General features: G+C 35.0%; 2 protein-coding genes across 2 annotated transcripts in view; one reads left to right on the forward strand and one right to left on the reverse strand.

Annotated features, from left to right (window-relative positions):
- Positions 1 to 4,912, reverse strand: part of LOC138708714 (venom carboxylesterase-6-like) — a 49,836-nt gene extending 44,924 nt beyond the window's left edge. Inside the window, exon 1 of the mRNA XM_069838818.1 lies at positions 4,720 to 4,912. The gene's annotated coding sequence lies outside the window, so the exon portion shown is untranslated. The remainder of the gene's footprint in view (positions 1 to 4,719) is intronic.
- The window catches only part of LOC138708711 (uro-adherence factor A-like), a 146,929-nt gene extending 138,158 nt beyond the window's left edge, over positions 1 to 8,771 (forward strand). Inside the window, exons 7-10 of the mRNA XM_069838815.1 lie at positions 735 to 870; positions 1,082 to 1,234; positions 1,888 to 2,043; positions 8,247 to 8,771. Coding sequence (XP_069694916.1) covers positions 735 to 870; positions 1,082 to 1,234; positions 1,888 to 2,043; positions 8,247 to 8,452 — 651 coding nt within the window. The 3' untranslated portion in view covers positions 8,453 to 8,771. The remainder of the gene's footprint in view (positions 1 to 734; positions 871 to 1,081; positions 1,235 to 1,887; positions 2,044 to 8,246) is intronic.
- The last annotated feature ends 12,332 nt before the right edge of the window (positions 8,772 to 21,103 follow it).

Genomic DNA, 21,103 nt, shown 5'->3' on the forward strand with positions numbered 1-21,103 from the left:
ATTTCCGGCAGCCAATTGCATTGCAGGTCGGCTACATTTAAACGTGTGCGTCTTGTGATTCGCTTATTAAGACGTTATTTATTTCTTAAGGCTCGATAAATACTTAATATAATCGCCCGCCAATTTGGCTCTTTCGTTGGCGTTCACAGAAAGTACACGAGGACGTTATTTGCCGCTCAATTATTTGCTGAATTACAGCGCGATTGATTTATTATCATAGGAGCTATGACATGATAATGTTTAATGGTGTGGCAAATAGATTCCTCGTATGGTAGCTCAGCAACGAAAGAACAAAAATGGCGAATGATACTACCTACCTAGACTTTATAGAGCCTTCACTTCCTAAGACATAAGCAAAGAGGAGGAGTCATGCCGGGAATAACAGCGTTGCAACTATAATATATGATTTCTGAAAACACTTTAAAGTCAAGCAGTTGTTCATTTCAGAATCTTAGTGTAAGGCAAAATTTATTTCTAACTTCCAATTGTTTCAGTGTAGTGATCAAATTTTGTGTTTCACATGCATCTCATGCTCAAAATCTTCGTTCTTATAATTACGCATTTTCAGCAAAGCTTACGAAGTTAATTTCTTGTTCGTGCTAACATCAAATGTGTAATATGCATTTTTTATCTACAATTTCTGTAGCAGAACTGAAGACTATTTAAGTTCTGTTGAAAGATGTACATAACTTTGATCAACTTTGTTCTTTTTACATTAATATATTTTGCTTCAGAATGTTAGCAGTGGAGTAACTACTCCTAGACGCTCAACTCCACGCAAACTAGCATCAGCTGCTGATGCTTCTACTTACCAGGTTCTTTTCACTGGGTTCTCCGACACGAAGCAAGAGGCCATCGTTAAACAATTAGGTAGGTATTACACTAATGTACCATTTTCCATAAAGATATTGAATTGCAAAAAAATAATTTGGAATATTGCAATCGCACTATGTCGTTAGGATTGACAGTTCTTGTGGAGTGTGGAAACTCGCATCACTCAGTATAGCACGTTCTGCTGTGGCAGTAACTTCATTCGTGTACTCGTCTTTCACACTTGCCCTTTTTTATTTTCTTCTCGTAGGTGGCAGAGTGGTAGACTTACCCGAATCTTGCACAGTGCTTGTCACAGACAAGGTGAGGCGAACATACAAATTTCTCTGCATCATGGGCCGTGGAAAGCCTATTGTTTCACCAGAGTGGCTAGTCCATTGTCGACGCTCTGAGTGTTTTGTAGGTATGTAATATTCGACAAGAATTTGGTACTGTTGGTTTAACTAACATATATATAAGAAATAAAATTTATGCGAATTATTACAAGGACAATGTGTACAGTTGATATAAAATAAGAAAATCTCATTATCAATGTTATTCTTTGTATTTCCTGCCTCAGAGCAATGAACAGTCGAAAATTCCTATCTTCAATTGTTCTTCATTAGAAGTATTTTTAAAAGATTAGAGTAAGTGAAGAAATTTTGTGTTAAATTCAGCGAAAATAACTTCATTGTGAAAAAAATACTTGTCCCTCTTTGTTCCTGTATTACTAACTCTAGCACTAAAATGCCTAGCTAGATTTTTATTTCCATTCTGTATTGTTCTCACTGCGAACTCTTCTACAGAAGGCAAAAGGAGAATAGACAATAATAATTATTATTAGAATATCCTAAAAGATCGTCTATGATATTATGCAACAAGACGATTGTGAATTTAGAAGATGATGGTTGCAAATAATGAATCCGACATAGTCTTATGTAAAATAGCAGTTAAAATGAATGATAGTTATTTACATTAATTTCAGTAACTTATGTTATTTTTCTTGATGGTGACATTTTCTGAACATATGTCTAAAAGTTATAAATGTTGATGAGTGACTACATTGACTGTTGGCAGATCCTTGGCAATTCTTAATCAAAGACAAGGAGTCAGAATCAAAGTTTAAGTTCCACATACAAGAATCATTGCAAAGTGCGGCACAGACTCCACTGTTGTCAGGCTACAGTGTTTATGTAACACCGAAAGTCAAGCCTCCACCAGCAGAGATGAAAGGTAAGAAGCGAGTTTTTTACTTTCTATGAGAAAAGTATTGTAATGCCACAGAAAATGTATTTCCAAATTTTCAGAATATTTTGATACTACAGAAAATAAATTTTCAGGTTTTTGTGGAAACATATTTTTTTCAACATGGGGTGGGGGGGAGAAACATGCTACTAACCCAATGGACTGCATTCACATTTAATGTCCAGTTTGCAGTGTGATGTTAAAATATTGGTAGAAAAAATAACTACACAAGATTTTTTATGCAAAATTTATCAGAAGTTACACCGAAAGTATGTGCTTACTGTTTAAGATGTCTTACTAAGACATTTTGGTGTGGTGCATCTCGATCAACCACAGATCGTCAAATGATGTGATTGGATTAAGATATTTCTAATACCACTGTAGAGGCATTTCATGTCAAATTGCATAAAGTAGAACAAATTTGGACTTTCATATGTCTGATTGTATTTGGTTTTAGTTGACTTTTTTAAACATAGATTCTCATAACTTTTAGTCATTTTCAAGTATTTATGTACATAATATCACTATTTAGTATAAGTCTGAATATTCAAACAAGCTTCTTCACCAGACAGTGGTCGGATTGAGAAGATTCTGTATGTTTCAAACGAATTTGTACTTTATTTTAGTGACTGCTTTTTCTGAAGAAGGTAGGGCATATTTGCAAATCAGTAAAAGACATCATGAAGGCGCGTTGGAGGACATACTACATAGATACAGAGCTCCATGCCCTCATGACCTTGGCGTTGTAATGAGGGCAGTATCACGCTCTGACTGACTTTGACCCCATGGTAATCAATTACACAGGAGAGTAAATGGACTGTGGGGTTGTTCTGGAAATATTGGTAATGAGGAAAAACCTGCCATCATCAAGGATTGAACTGAAGACCTTCCAGTTCGTATCCTGTTATTCTACCAACTTAGTTGCAAATCAGTAATCTTATTTTGTTAGGATATAAGAGTTTGGCTAAAAGTTTTTCATTACGTACAGATATACGTATTTTACTTTGCACTTAAAGATTGTGTATTTTATTTGTTCGTGTTCATTCTGGCCTAAACAGATTCTTACTTATGTACCAAGAGGAAAGAGGAAATTGGGAAGACCACGAAAGCGCTGGCATGAGACCGTAACAGATCCTGTAGGGTCTAATACGTGAGGGATATGATGTTCATTCTGGCTGCAGTTAACGTATAGTTGCCGCAGTGAATTAATACTCAGTCGCTGTCGAAGAGAGACTGAGACAAGATAAGAGTGTGTTTATTGATAGGGCCTTTTCAGATACCACTTCAGTCACAAGAAAGTAGTAGACTGCCTCCATGGTCTGTTGGTCAGCATGCTGGCTTCCAGATCAGGAGGTCCCGGGTTCGATTCCCAGGCTCGGCTCTTGGTGAATTTTTCTTGAAGAAGAGGAATTCCCTGGGTGTCTAGAGTCTGGAAATTTGTATGAATGTGAGTGTGATTGTGAGTGTGCCGGGTTAATATTAATTAACCAATCATCACAGAAAAAAAAAAAACATCAGGACTGTCGGTGGGCAGTAACCTGAACACACGTTTCAGCGTCACATTGTTGACAAGTAACTCCATCTGTTAGCACAACCATAAAGCATCTAATAGATGCTATAGAGTTACCAACAACGGAAAAAAAAAAAAGTAGTAAAACATGTCTACCAATAATGTTGTCATATCTCGAGTTGATTGATGTCGACTAAAAGGTTAGTAATTTTAATTTCAGTTTTATTTAAAAGTCATCTTATATCTTAAAAAGTATTCTCTAGGAATTGTGGTGGTACTTTTGATAGAAATCAGTGTACTGTATTGATATCAGTAATAATTGTAATTATGAATAATCTTTACAACAAAAATGTGGCAATGCTGCTTGACATTAAAATGTATCCTACACAAAACTGCTGCTATGGAACTAATTCACCCTGGTGACCATATCTAAAGCTGAGAGTCATGTAGGACATTGTTTCTTAGTTCACCAACGATATGTTTTTTTTACTGATGATCAAGTACTTTTGAGTAAAATATATATATATTTTTAATCCAATGCCACCAGGTTGTCTTTTCGACATTTCTGGTCTTCTCTCCTGGCTGTGGCTTAATTGTAACCCACTTCTGAGGTTGGGGCGCCTGGAAGGCAGAGTTACATTACCCCGATGATGTGATAGGATGATTATGATAATGTAATGCCAGGAGAGGTCTTAAATCTGAACTTAACCTAAATTCCAGACCATGGACGAACACAGGAATAATCCCCTTTTTTTGAGTAAAATATGCAAAGTAAAAGCAGCAGTAGATGAAAGGCTTCACTGATCAACAAAGTATCGATGATGAAGAGTGTATGTACTGTCCACAATATCAGCAAACATTTTTTTTTTCTTTCGATTTTCATTATCACACCATACCCAAAAGTAAAAGTTGAAGATGTTACATGCATAATGTAAATTCTTATTAGGCCTACTATAATGACTTAATAGCATTTTTCGTTCATTTTCTTTTTAATTTGAAGTTTATGTTTACTGTTTTCAGTGTCATTCAATGTATCACTTTTTGGCAGTTCTGAGATCATCAAAATCTGGGTTCTTTTTGTTCAGCATACGTCAAAATATGAGTTCATTTTTATTTTAGAGGCATTATTATATTTAAGATTAGATTGTACTTACTTTCATTTGCTATTGCAGTTTTACACGTACCATTATCAGCTATTTTCCTCAGAAATATTTATAACATTGGATTTAAAATGAACTTATAATAAGAAGGCAGTCCATAGCACGATGTTTATCCACATATTAATGTCGCATTGATCACTTCAAACTAGACCTAATCGCACCAGTGCATTGCTGTGAGCTGTGACTGAAATTCCTTGCAGTTTGGTGCCAAAATAAGTGATCAAGATCAATTAAAGGATACAATTAATGAAGTTGGTCATGTGCCAATGTATGTCCCACATATTTGTCAGCAATGAGATATGGCGAGAAATTTCCGTTTGGCATGTTAAGTAGTGTGACGCATTTTTAAGATGCGTGTTAGATCAATTTCTCAACACTACCAGTATCCCACTTCTCTTGCCATAGCTGCAAGTAGGCCTACTTCTTTGCGTTGTGGCATGTATGATAATTGATGTCTAATGTAGATAAATAAGCTTGTAAGTAATGTCAATATTTTTCCGACTTTTCCTTTGTTAAGAGAAGTTTCGTAATTTTCTTCAAAGTGTTAAGAAGTTACACTTGCTCAGAGGATGTTTCGTACCTTTGTTGAAAAATTCTAAGACTTGTGGAGAGAGTAAAAAAACAAAAAACATAACATTAGGAACATCAGGCTCTGGGCACCATAAGTACTACGGTAATAATAACAACAGAACAGAATTTATAATCCTGTTATTTATTTGTTTTTTATACACAGTTGTATTCCCTTACAAAATTGGTTAAGCTTAATAAGATAAAGTACAAAATTAAATATGAACTCAAAAGAATAATCATCAAACCATTATTAAGATGGATAACAGAAATAAAAATTAAGTTTAGATTCCTACCAGGTATGTACATTCAGAGAAAAGGCATTTTCCTGACTTTCTTCTGAGCAAATTTTTCTACAGTCTCTGAAAAGTCAATTTTCAAAGTAATGTCTCTTTCACATCAGAATCAGACAGTTAAGTTTTCCATCTCCCAAAAGTGATCTTCTTATGTTTTCACATATTTGAGAACAACAGTCTCTTTCTGCTGTGCAGTTTGTTACTGGCAAGGAAAAGAAACCTTCTTAATGCAGTTTAAATGTTTTGGAAATGTACTGTGAAGGTTTTCAGTTTTGTGCACGAGTAGAACTTACTTCAAGGCTTATGTTGAACTGCAAAGCTTGAAGATGTTCATTGGCAAACGATAGCACTTGACAAACATGTTTGCCTCGATTCCCAGATTTCTATTTGTTGATCTCTTGGACAATGCTAACAGTGACAAAATATTAAAATATTCTGCATTGTCTGAAGTTGTGCTTGGGCGTGGGTTTGATCCCCGTTTGGGCTGATTACCTGATTGGGGTTTTTCCTAGGTTTTCCCCAACCATAAGGTGAATGGCAGGTAATCTATGGCGAATCCTCGGCCTCATCTCGCCAAATACCATTTTGCTGTCACCAATCTCATCGACAGTAAATAACCTAGTAGTTGATACAGCGTCGTTAAATAACCAACTAAAAAAATTAACTGTTCAGATTATTTTTACCTATCTGCTTGTATAGCAATCATCCATTTTTTTCGGGCCATTACCGCAATAGAGTGCTGCAGACATTGGGCAAAGACTGTTTTGTCCTGCTTGACAGTGCTTCACGGAAGGAAATGTGTAATAAAAGTTTTGTTATATGTAACATGTAGAATCACATCTTAAATTTTGGTGCAGAGATTACCATCCAACCTGAATACAGGTTGTTAAGTAGGCCTACTTTATTTTTCCCACACATATTATTATTAAATAATATCGTTTGCTAATGCAGTAAAACCCGTTTTAACATTCCCGCTTTTAAGGAATAATCTGTTAAGTCCCAGCCAAGTTACCATAAGAATAATGTAATTAATCTTGCTTTTAAGAAAAATCTCGCTTTTGAGGAGTCCAAAATATTGACTCAACTTTCAATAATCAATAGTACCAGCATATTCGATGGCGCATCTGAATCGACAGTAATGCGGCACCATTCTTCATTGTTCCTTGAGTCGCTTTGCTTGCTTTGTTCTCGCGAGTTGTGTGGATCTTGTTTCCGAGTGTTTTGTTAGTTTATGCTTTGTTATAATGACGAAATTAACTATCCGACAGAAAGTGAAAATAATAAGGGCTGTGGAGGATAATCCTCAAATAACTGTCAAAGAAGAGTATAATTTGTCAACTACTTCATATAATGAAGAAGAAAAAATGTCCAATGCCGAGTTTGTGTGTTCAGGTTTAACTGAACAAAAAAACATTCGTTCTTCATCATATGAATAGTTAGAAAATATTACAGTGAAATGTATTGTAAGTAATAATTGTAAAATGATTATAATTTTTGGTGCGTAACACACATGTTTGTACTAGTTATTTTAGCCTTTCCTTCCCATTTTATGTAAACCCCCTTTTAAGGAAAACTTACTTACTTACTTACTGGGTTTTAAGGAACCTGGAGGTTCATTGCCGCCCTCACATAAGCCCGCCATTGGTCCCTATCCTGAGCAAGATTAATCCATTCTCTATCATCATATCCCACCTCCCTCAAATCCATTTTAATATTATCTTCCCATCTAAGTGTCGGCCTTCCTAAAGGTCTTTTTCCCTCTGGCCTCCCAACTAACACTCTATATGCATTTCTGGATTCGCCCATACGTGCTGCATGCCCTGCCCATCTCAAACGTCTGTATTTAATGTTCCTAATTATGTCGGGTAAAGAATACAATGCTTGCAGTTCTGTGTTGTGTAACTTTCTCCATTCTCCTGTAACTTCATCCCTCTTAGCCCCAAATATTTTCCTAAGCACCTTATTCTCAAACACCCTTAACTTATGTTCCTCTCTCAAAGTGAGAGTCCAAGTTTCACAACCATAAAGAACAACCGGTAAAATAACTGTTTTACAAATTCTAACTTTCAGGTTTTTGGACAGCAGACTGGATGATAAAAGCTTCTCAACCGAATAATAACAGGCATTTCCCATTTATTCTGTGTTTAATTTCCTCCCAAGTATCATTTATATTTGTTACTGTTGCTCCAAGATATTTGAACTTCTCCACTTCTACAAAAGATAAATTTCCAATTTTTATACTTCCATTTCGTACAATATTCTGGTCACGAGACATAATCATATACTTTGTCTTTTCGGGATTTACTTCTAAACCCATCTCTTTACTTCCAGTAAAATTCCCGTGTTTTCCCTAATCGTTTGTGGATTTTCTCCTAACATATTCACGTCATCCGCATAGACAAGCAGCTGATGTAACCCGTTCAATTCCAAACCCTCTCTGTTATCCTGAACTTTCCGGAAAACCCAAGAAAAAATAATCCCTTAGAGATTTGTTAAAAAGGGGTTCTACTGTATCTTTCGAATAGTAGTGCAAAAAGAACTATAAACCGTAATGTTATCTGTAACATGATGTAGCAGCTGAATTTTTATGGAAGTGTATAATGTATAATGAGAGAGTGTGTATAACCTTCGTGACATTTTCTCTCTTCTCTGTTACAGGAATTATTGAAAGTTGTGGTGGTGTTTCCATGCCTAGTGGAACCATTAAGTCTTGGCCAGTTAAAAGTTTCATCATATCCTGCATAGAAGACAAAGCGAGTTGGTCAAAACTAAAAAAATCAGGCAAACCCATTGTCGGACCTGAAGTTCTTCTGTTAGGAGTTCTTCAGCAGAAGCTTGACCTGAAGTCAAATACGTTGGTGTAGTGCAGCAGTCACGTCACTGTGTTCAGTTGGCTCGTGCTAGGTTGCAGCCGTTGTAAACTCTTTTCTTTGCCTGCCCAGAATTTTTATAATGTCATAAGTGTGAATGCACATATAGGTAAGTGTGCATATTATATGTAGAAATTGCAGAGAAACCTCATTAATTCAGTATAAATAATAGAATAATCTCAGATATTAACCCTTTCTGGTTGGGACTTGCACCGTGTTCCAGGAACCAGAAAAGAAAACATTTTTTATATTCTTACTGCCATATGCTAATGTAGACATCAAACGCAAGAGTCCTTAACCATCCGTCATAAGAGATATCCAGCAAGAAAGAGTTGAAAATTCTGTAGTTATTTGTAAATACATAAAATATATCAAGAAGGCTATTGTAAGACACTGAATATAAGATTTTCGTCCACAATGACAGCTGCTGAATGTACAAACTTGTGATTGATTTTGTTGTTTTGACATATATTAAATATAATTTTATTTGACAACTAACATTGAAATTGACGAAAAGTATCAATAATTTTTTATTACTCTTCTGATATATAAAGCAAGTAATTTTTATTCCTAGAATTGAAGTAGCGTGAGATATACACAACAGTACAAATAAAAATATGTTGATATATATAAGAGAGTAGCTGATTTGAGAATGGATAGCTATATTCTAATTTGATTCCTCAAAAGACACACTTTTACTTTCTTCTAAAGACCTGCAATAAAAAGATAAATCACTGCTTGTGCTCATTCAGTCCCCTCCACCTACATCCACTTGTAACATAAAGTGAGGGTTGGAATTCAGTTGTTAATATTTTGTAGCGTTGTTAGTTCGTATGTTGACAGTAGTGCTACTCTGACTAAGAATGCGATCTTTTGTCACTCATTGTCAAATTAAAAATATATAAACGATCGTGATCATGGGGCAAAAAAGGCTATTATTTTTCTCGAAAGCATATTTTAGCTTAAACAGGGTCTAGTTATTGGTTCCTTCCATCATATTTTATTCGTTTTGCTTTACTCATTCTATTCAGATATCCGTCGTCTTGACATTACCTATTAGATACTAATTGTGATATGAAGTTAACACAAAAACTATGATTATATCCATACATCTAAAATTCGCACTGAAAATGACATTTTTTTTATATAGCTTTGAAGTTCATTCATCAATGAATGTACAAGTGGCATACAGCACGGTATTTAAAATGCGCGAATCCTTGGCTAGTATTTGTTGAAAACATAGTAGTACTATTACAAGTTCTTTTATAGATATGGTATATACATACTTTTATGTATACTTGACATTATCTACTGATGCTGTTTTGCTTCCTCTAGTTTCATTTTGTATCTTCTGTGCCTCTCGACATTATTTGGTAAGTGCATTGTTTGTAATTATTATTTTATATCGAATGGTGTCTCTCACATGCCTTTAAAAAGGAATCCTACGTTTATAGTGTATTAATGAGGTTTTGCCGTAGTATTTTCCAGTAATACATATTTGTACCTGTTTGAATGGTGAAAATCACAGCAGTTCAGTAATTTGAAAAGTTGTATTCTTAAAAGAGTAGTGGAGGAATAACCTCACTTCACTAGGAAATTGCAGTTTATGTATTCCTCCCTCAAATATTGCTTCATGTAGTTATGGAACAGAAGTTGTGTCTATTGAATGCTGCACAAGCTAAAGTGAATTAGGTGATAATAAAACCAAAATATGAAATTTGTTGGTAACTGAATGTAATGAAACAGATTTGTCGTACATGATGAAACAGCATATATTTGCGAAATAACTTGTTAATAGAATGTTTGTTACCTGTCAGGCATTATGTGGAGTTTTGTTTGCTACGTAATCTAGTTAAATGAAGTAGGCAAGGAATATCTGTCGCCTGTCAGACACTTATGGTGGTCCATTTGCTACTCTTAGACAGAAGTGTAAAATGTCAGTACAGTTTATATCAGATTTTAAGATTATGAGAAGCAAAGAAGAAAAAACTACATATTAGGTAAAGTTATACTGCAGTCAAGTCTACCTCTACAACTGCAAAAAGAACAGCAATTGCATTTGGGTGGCTAATTTTAAATGTGTGGGGATGAAGAGTGAATATGTGGGTGTTTATGAAACACTCGCATACAGATATCTATATATATTAAAGTAGGTCGTGGCCAGATAGGATGCAGTGAATGAAAATGTCGATCATGAGACAAATGATGGCTGGCTGAAGAAACAGAATGCCTTTGCGAGGAAAATTTTATAAATTAACAGAACTAAAGAGACACCTAAGATGTATAAGCAAGTAAAATTGCCTTCGAAACTTGCATGAGTGACTTAGTATATGCGTACTAGTGTGCATGTTTTTCAAGGAAATATATCAGTGGATGCTCCAGTGATACAGTTTTCTATATATGCCAAAATTAAGTTAATGTGTTAATTATTGTACACATAAACATTTACAGTTAAATCAAGGGCCAAAGAAATAAAGATTGAAAATAATATTTTAACTCGTTGCCTTGAAATCCGTGAGTAAAGTGTTTAATACAATACCCGGTATGATATTGATTATAAATTTCCTATATTACAACTTAGCCATTTAGTGGTTTGATTTCTCTTGTAATATATAATACAATATGGTGCATAAAATCTCGGAGCTAAAAATTAACTCATTTGATGATGTATGACTGGTTTCATATGTTCAGGTCAGGAAATTCACAGACAAGTTGGTTATAGCAGGAACAGGTGTTGTGTTCACGACACAATTGGTTGCTGAACAATACTTGAATTCTATGTATTCAGCCATTGCATTTATTGGCATGCTCCTACACTTGGTGTGCTGAAATCACTGTGTCTGCTAATTACATAAGTTTGTCTCTTCAGATAAGTAAGATTAAACTGACTTACAATTGGTCTAGAGTTGTCCGTACCTGATACACAAAGTCATAGACCAGTTTACAAATTTGTAATACAGTATGTTGAAATATCCACTGCTCTAGACTCCTTTCTTAACTACTTCATTACAATTCTCCTAACTATTAGATATATTTGTAGTTCATTGCACTGCAATGAGTACAGAATTGGTCCTCTGGATTTTAGAATGTGGACTGAAGTGTAAATTAAAGAAATCATACTTTGAACGAATTAGCTCTATATTCTATTGAAACATATCTTCAGTTTTATATAGAGGACAATGTAACTAAATACGTATATTTTTTATAAAAGCCCTTTGTTCTTCATTTTTACAGTTAACCATAAATGTACATTTCAACATAAATTGGTAATGTTATCGAACAATAAACATTGTGCTGTCTGGTAGTATCGTAAAACAAAACAATAGTATAATAATATGCAGTATGTGTTACACGTGTGTCTTTCATTATCGGGAAATAAGTTGAAATATCTTAATAAATGATTTTTATTTGAACAGAGTTTCCGTTTCTTTCATAATAATGAAGAAAATATTAAGACAATATTGCTCATGATTTCACAGTTAGAGTGCTTGTACCAAGAAGAACTGCTCAATTATTCATTCTATGCGACTGTAGTATCACAGCATCCTATCTGTGCAGCCCATTTTAGAAGATTTCTCATATTATATATTATAAAAGAGAACATTTATGTATATTAGAGTTGAATGTGAAATATTTAGTGTTCATTTTTAATAAGAGTACACATATGGATAATTTTTTAATCCTTGAAGTATGGATTACTTTCTTAATGTGAATACACTAATACTTCGGTGTATAATGGAGCAAGCCTGTATATTGTGATCTTTGTATCTACTTTCGGTTTGAATTGTAGTAGTATGATACTTCATTTTTCTTAACATGGAAAAGGAAATTCTTACATCAATCTCTCAATTTTAACTCCCCTATTCTTTTTCTGGGTGAATTGAACATTTTAAAATAATGTTACAAAGATCTGTACTTACCTGCTTTGGTCTGTATTGATTATAAACAGTTCATATATCCTTTTGTCAGCTAATAAAACAGTCAAAGATTATCTCATATTTATCTAGTATTTTCTCGAGAAATGAAATGCAGTGGAACTTCTGTAGTGCAGATGTTTGTTCTTGTTCAATATGATCCATTCCTTAAGTCTGTGATTTACTTTTTGTGACTGCATTGTGCATATTTTTGTAACATTTAGCTTATTATAAACAAGAGGTATCCCTAGTAAAAATAAAGAAAGTGAAATCTCATATAATGGCAGTCAAAATTTATCATAAAATATACGAGTAGATACTTTTAGTCATTACAAGAGGAGATGGCCACATACTGATATTGAGGTTCTTCACTTGCACATTTTTGGAGAGAGTGTAGATAATTACATCACTGCAAATCAATTGAAATATTTTCAACTTGTTTTGTGAGACATCATTGGTAAAAATTCTATGTTTGTTGCTAAAAGAGAGAAAAAAAAAAACAGATTGTTTCATAATATCTGGACTTCAAAGCTTGTAAGATTCGTCGTTAGGAATTGAAGTAATTCTATCGACTTGCACGTTTTTGCAGGACGATTTCCATTGCACTGTGTGCCATACAACAATTAGACTTGTTAATATTATTGTGCAATATGTTTTGACTTATCTCAGAAGTAGGAATATCTAATGTCCAGAAGATGCACGGAGGCTTCATCATCAGAGAAACAAGGGCAAGGAATTATAATAGAGCCAACATGTAGTTCCGAAATGTTGAATGCTTCCACATCTATAAATATCCAAAAATATCTCACCACATTGAAAACTCTGAAAGTCTTAAACCTCACTTAAGGGGAGAGGATGGTATTTTTTAAAACTTTTTTCCTATTTGGTGTAAAATATTAATTTTTTGGATGTAGAGAGCTCATAGCTGTGGCAACTCAACCAAATAAAAATATTAAAAAAATATATATTTGGGGGCCCAAATTTGAAAAAAATATACCCAATGCAGGATTGTACTGAAACTGATATATCTACACCGTTTTTAAAGATAGATTCAAACAGTGTTTTGCAATGTATTTGCAAAAGCATGTTCTACAAACTGTCTGTAACAGAATTTTGATATTAGTTCCTATGTTTGTAAAATAAACAATTAAAATTTAATAAAACGTTTCTGATTTCCTTTCTTGCAAACAAACGGACGTATTTTTAAAATTAAATCAATTAACAAAATTCTGTTACAGAGAAAAGTTTCCTAATAGTCTAACGAATGTGTGTTCTAAATTTCATGCATGTATCTTTAATAGTTCAAAAATTATATCCATTTTTGTCTGGCAATGTAGCAAAAAAAAATGAACTTACTGGAAACTGATAAAAGCGGGCGAGTGATTTAAAAATACATAGCGCAGGAAGTTTAAAAATGACGTCTCAACATCCGATAAGGGCACAAATACCCACAAAATGTTATGCAATGCATTTCATACATATCAAAGGGTATTTTAAAGAAAAAAATTTTTTTTTTTTTGAAAATTTAATTTACCCGAAACAACAATAAAAGTGGGCCAGTAATTTAAAAATCCATAACGAAGGAAGTTTAAAAATGGCGACTCAACATTCGATAAGGGCACAAATACCCACAAAATGTTATGCTATGCATTCCACACACATCCCAGAGTATTTTAAGATTTTTTTTTTTAATTTACTCATTTTTCACCAAAAAATACCATCCTCTCCCCTTAATTTAACGTCTACTGTTTGCTGTATTCCAGATTGAGCATTTATATACATTGTAGCAATTACAGGTATATTAAAGTTTGATCTTGAGCTTTTTAAGGAGAGATGTGTAGAATCAAGTTTAATTGTACAAACACTTCTTATTGAAAAGTACAGGAGAGCAGGAGCACTAATGGCTTCATTGCCAGATGGCAGGCATTAAACAACAAGATCAGGAATCTTTACCCTTAACTAAATATTTTCCATATACATCTTGATTACACAACTTTTAACACTGTATCACTTCGGAATATGTATGATAAGAACTTTCTTGGGTTAAATTTTAACGTACCTTGTTAACATGTTTCGACCTATTTTGGGTCATCTTCAGAACTGGTCGTTGTTGGTCTTGGCGCCTCTTGTTTCCTGTGAGGGTGCGTTCTTAGTATAGTCAAAGAGTGGACACATACACAACACATCCAACCACCCCACACAACACAAACAAGCTGCATTCCGAACAATGGTACACAGACTACTCAACATACCAATGAACCAACAGGATTACAACGAACTAAACACAATCAAATACACAGCACAAGAAAACGGATACAACCCTAACATAATAGACAACATAATACGTAAGACAAAACAAAACCACAAAAAACAGAAGAATACAACACAAACACAAAAAATACATCACACTAACATACAAAAACAAAAACAAAAACACACACAAAATTGCAACCTCATTCAAGAAATTAAATTACGACATCGCATACAGAACAAATAACACTCTACAAAAAACATCTCAACACACAAACAACACAAACAAACAAATACAACCACACAGGCGTATACAAACTCAAATGTAACACCTGCAACAACTTCTACATAGGACAGACAGGCAGATCATTTCAAACACGTTAAAAAGAACACATCACAGCCATAACAAAATTACAAAACACCTCCACATTTGCAGAACACATCACAAATGCCAACCACACCTACAGAGATATCAACACAGACATGGAAATACTGCACATCCAACCAAAAAGCCAGAAACTCAACACACTAGAACAATATGAAATATACAGACACACGAAAACACACCCCAACGATATTCTCAACACACAACTCAATTTCAAAACACACACACTCTTTGACTCTACACTACGAATGCACCCACACAGGAAACAAGAGGCGCCAAGACCAACAACGACCAGTTCTGAAGATGACCGAAAATAGGTCGAAACATGTTAACAAGGTACGTTAAAATTTAACACAAGAAAGTCTTATCATACATATTGCGTATTTATTTTCATTGTATTGATTTTGTGAACTAATACATTTAATTCGTTATGCTACAGTGGTGACGAGAGATGCCTCCAGGCCTGAACACTCGAACACAGATGATAGTCTTTCCTGTGTCAAGTCAACTGTTTAACCTGCAGCGCCATCTAAAGTTAAAAAATACGGTGAAACTTTAGTTTGTTTTGAATGAATTTGTAATATGGATCAAAGTGGCTTTAATTATGAAGTCTCGTCCCAGGGTACTGTTTCTTACACTAAATAGGCTCACCCACAGCTATCTCTGTGTGGAAAATTGTATATACAGGGTGAACCATAAGCAATGCCATTAATTTCAAGGGGTTAGTCAAACAAAAATGTTTAATACAATTTTGTTTGTTTTTGCTTTCTTTTCGAGAAAAAAAATTATTTTATAGAAAACATTTCACAGCGTGTTTTGGGAAAGCTACTGAATTAGTTCCCAATATGCTCAGCCAGTTTAAGAGAGCAGTGTATTATGATAATAAATGATTGAAAGAATTTTAGTTTTGTCCTTTAAATGTGCAGAAATTTGATCCAGACAAATGTAACTTTTCGACCTGCAAAGGAATTTTTTAAAATGTTACATTTGTTCGGATCAAATTTCTGCATATTTAAAGGACAAACCTAAAATTCTTTCACTCATTTAATATCACAATACACTGTTCTCTTGAAACGACTGAGCATATTGGGAATTAAATCAATGACTTTCCCGAAACACGCTGTGGAATGTTTCTTGTAAAAAAATGTTTAACTCTGGGAAGGAAGCAAAAACGAGCAAAATTGTATTAAACTTTTTTGTTTGAAATATCTCAAAGAATAACCCCCTGAAATTAATGATGTTACTTACCTTGTATATATTTCCAAAGGCCTGGAGGAAAATTTGGTCTAAGAGTGCAAAAAGATGTTTTTTTTTTTATTTTATTTTATTAGGTTATTTTATGACGCTTTATCAACATCTTAGGTTATTTAGCGTCTGAATGAGATGAAGGTGATAATGCCGGTGAAATGAGTCCGGGGTCCAGCACCGAAAGTTACCCAGCATTTGCTCAAATTGGGTTGAGGGAAAACCCCGGAAAAACCTCAACCAGGTAACTTGCCCCAACCGGGAATCGAACCTGGGCCACCTGGTTTTGCGGTCAGGTGCGCTAACCGTTACCCCACTGGTGTGGACTGCTGTTCTTGTGTATGTACCCTGTAATTTTTAATCTTCATTTCTTTCAGGTCGTTTATTGTATCATACTGCCATCTGATTTTTGGTCTTCTCTGTAATCTTTTTTTTTTTAATTGATTATTTTACGACTCTTTATCACCTGCCGTGATTATCTAGCATCTGAGTGAGATGGGTCCAGGGTCCAGCACCGAAAGTTACCCAGCATTTGCTCTTAATGTGTTGAAGGAAAACCCCGGAAAAAATCTCAACCAGACTTGTCCCAATCAGGATTTGAACCTGGGCCCACTCGTTTCGTGGTCAGATGTGATAACAGTTACCCCACAGGGGTGAACCCTGTGCTCTTTTAACATTATGGTTTATTTAACGACGCTCACAACTGCAGAAGTTATATCAGTATCGCTGGTGTGCCAGAATTTTTGTCCCGCAGGAGTTCTTTTACATGTCAGTAAATCTACTGACATGAGCCTGTCACATTTAAACACATTTAAATACCATCTAACCCGCAACCTCGAGCATAGAAGGCCAGCGCTATACAAACTGCGCTGCCGAGGGCGACCCTGTGCTCTTGTTCAGATGTCTTTCTTCATAAGTAAAAAATGCCTGCCTACTGAATTAACTGCATTTAGCCTGGGTTGACACAAAGGGTTCTTAATTAGGCCAAGCCGCTCTATATACTTACTACCCGGCAAAGTAAGCTTGCGACACAGGGAATATGTGCAACAATCCTGGACATCATCATATTGTAGAATAACAGAGAACTGGTCGACTGTAAGCGCCCTGACCTACAAGACTAAGTCGGAAGTTTGCCTTGCTGGGTAATACTTCATTCACAACATACTGCGATATTAAACACTACGCCACTGCTTCCACAGGATCATGCATTGTGGTCTGCTGCATAGTGTCTATCTGGGTTGCTAAGTAGAACTGCTATGATGTCACAGAGCATTCAATTGGAAATTACTGAGTTACTTTATGGTGTGTTACAAAATGTTTCTAAAGCCATAACTGTATCATTAAAGGACATAATATTGATGGAGGAAAGCATGGGCATCTTCAAATTTCCACGAATTTCAGAGTAGGCTGCATCTTAACAATGAACACATTCATTCATTCATTCATTCATTCATTCATTCATTCGTAGTGTTCTGCCCAAGATCTTCAGTAGCAGTTCCTTCTCAGCCAGTGACCCATCCAGTTCCTTTTTCTCTTTCTGACAGTGAACATATATTGATTGTATTTTCGTGTTCTTACATTTTCACAGCAAATCTAATTTCGAACAAAATTGTTTCACAACATATGAATGCCGTTTCATATCTCCTGGAGTTTAAAATACGATTTTATAAGTGTAAAAAACGTATAAACAAAATCCATTTTGAATCTTGCGTACACTGCTTTCAACACTTGAATATAATTAATTGATTAACATACGATAAGATACACATAAGATCGCATCTTCATTCAGAAAGCAGAAATACAACATAACATACAGAACAGAAAACACACTACAAAGACATCTCAACACACAAACAAATAAATACGACCACACAGGTGTATACAAACTCACATGTAATAGTTGCGACAAGTTCTACATAGGACAGACAGGCAGATCATTCCAAACACGCTACAAAGAACACATTAAAGCAATAACCAGAGGACACAATACATCTACATACGCCGATCACATAACCAATGCTAACCACACATACAATAACATAAATGCGGACATGGAAATCCTACACATACAACCCAAGAACCAAAAACTCAACACACTAGAACAATACGAAATATACAAACACACTAAAACACATCCCGATCAAATTCTCAACACAGAGATCAATTTCAGTAAACACACACTATTTGACTCCACTCTTCAACACCTTTCAACAATCAAATACACCCACATAACAGGCAGAGAAGTTCGAGATGACGCCATGATCTAGTAGGCTCTGAGGATGGTGCGTGAAGCACTGAAACAGCTGTAAGCTGCACAAATCTTGCATAATTAACACGAGTAAGTCCGCTAGTTAATCAATTAATTATAAACAAAAACCATACAACCGAAACAAATTAGCATGGAAAGTACAGGAATTTTGCTGGGACTTCAAAAAAAAAAAAAAAAAACGTGTAAGTGTGAAAGATATAAAAGAAGTTTCATTGTATATAATGTTCATGTATTGCTAACGCAAATAGAAGATACAGTGTTCACCATGGAAATGGACAATTAATGAAACACAGCTGTTATACATGAAAGTACTGATAACTATGCAGGTTATGTCATCCAAGTGGACTCTCTTCTTCCTCACACTGATGACGCAGATTATGGAGCATAGGTTGTGGAATAGTCAGTATTTCGTTTAGTATTGTGTGGGCGAATTGCATAAACCTTAACTTTTCAGTCATTGGAAGATCTTGTTGTTAGAAGTTAGAGACATTTGCAGTAATGGCAGTAACTTCATCTTGTTGGAACCAAATTACATTAGGACGAAGTGCCACTTCTTCAGTAAGAAATATCTGGATCATGTGCCCTAGCATGCTGGCGTCACTGTTAATGCTCTTCTCTCGTCATCTCCGAAAAAATATGAGCCAATTATGCCAACAGACAACAGTGCTCCATGCTCCCCACATGTTCGTTTGTTCGTAAAGCTGATGAGGACCAAATAACACCACTCAATTGAAAATTCATAAGTTTGAGCAAAGTTGGCACGACTTTCTTGCTCACAAAGCTTTCTGTATCTTGTATGGCTGAAAACTTTAGTCCTTGTGCAATATTCGTTGCACACTAGCCATACATATAGCCAGCATGGTGTTTGGCAGAACAAAGACAATATTAATGTCCTCTTTCGATCTGGAGGTTTTTTCCTCTCAACAGATTTGTTTCTTCGAAGTTACATGCCTATGTTTTATGACAAGCAGAAGACTCTTTGTCACGTCATGCAAGATAGAAATGGGCAGCAGAAACCCTCCTAGCAACCTCATAATTGTCATTATGTCTTGACAGCAAAGGCATGCTCTACTCCATAGAAACTGTAGAACGGTGTACTACAGGAAGCATATGCCGTCTCCTTAACCTTATAAGTTGTGTGACAGTGATTTAAGATTGCCTCTTCCCCTGCTGTAACCTATACTTAAAAAATTATTTTCTCTTAATAATTTTGAATGAAGAGTGATTCACAATAAATAAACGCAATAGCTGAGATATTCAATTACAATTATTGTCAGACTACCCATCTTGTAATTTTTTGGTCAGTATTGGTTAACAAAACTTAGTGTGTTGTGGATGGTTTGTCAGGAATGGAAAGCCATATCTTTTCTGTAAAATTGTGCATTGAAAGTCGAGTTGACATACAAGCTGACAAACAGAAATCAAAGGTTGTTGTTACAGATCATACATTTTATCTCTGCTGTTAAATTTCAAGTGGCTCACCTTAGTCGTGAGCATCAGCATATTAAAAAGCATTACAACCTTTCTGCCATCTCCTTTTCCTCCCCCAACAAATGTGACACTACATAGAGGCAGTGTTAAAATGTAACATCTGTAACATCTTTTACCTTACATGCAAACAGAATAAAGAACTTAAGCAGTAAAATATGAGTTAGGAAGCAGAGAAACATTGTGACCAAGTTAGGAAATGTATGTTCTCTTATGCTTTCTGAATTAACCATGATCTTTATAATTATGTTGACTTTATTTTGTATTACGTTGTTCAAGATCATAATCCCACTTGTAGATAAGATCTTTTATATGGTAAGTAGTAAGTTTATAGATATATAACTATGTGTAGTTGTACGACATTTCATAAGAGCAACGCCCTGGTTAAAAAAATTAGTTATCAATGCTATAACTTGTTTTTAAATGTTATACTCCTTTATTTCGTCTTTCTTTTCTTATGAGAGTTCAACAAAAATTAATGTTTGTTACATACCAAGATGTAATAAGAGGCATGTTCAGAAAGTAAGTATTGTTTGGCTATTTTAAAAAAATCGAAAAATTACTTTTGAAAACTTTATTTCTACCATATTCACATAGTTACTGACATTACTTACATAGTTAGATTTATTATAGTGGTCCATAAGTTTCCATTTAGCCTCTTCATAAAAGCAACTGCTTGTGAGGTTATCAGCTTCTGCACTGCATATTTCAAGTCTTCATCCTCCTCAAAATGCTGCCCAGCTACAAAGATACTTCTTTATAGGTAGGAAGAAGTGAAAGTCATTTGGTGCCAAGTCAGGGCTGTGTGGAAATAGTCCATTTGATCTCATCCACCTGAGGTGATATTATTAGACGGTGAGGGAAGTGAGACGGTATGAGCTGATATGGAATACCGCCACTGGTTTCTATGGCCAGAAAACATACCGTTAGTGAAAAATGACATACCGTTGCTGAAAAAATTTGATCCGTAAAAATTTATTTATACATTTCTTCACAGCAAAGAGTACTATCTGTTTGCTTCGTAAATCTAAACCTCAGCCTTCTGGAACTGTATTCAATATGTATTTAGACATGTGTATTAGATAAGTCAACCC

This window comes from Periplaneta americana, chromosome 11 (assembly GCF_040183065.1).
Source record: "Periplaneta americana isolate PAMFEO1 chromosome 11, P.americana_PAMFEO1_priV1, whole genome shotgun sequence".
NCBI lineage: Eukaryota > Metazoa > Arthropoda > Insecta > Blattodea > Blattidae > Periplaneta > Periplaneta americana.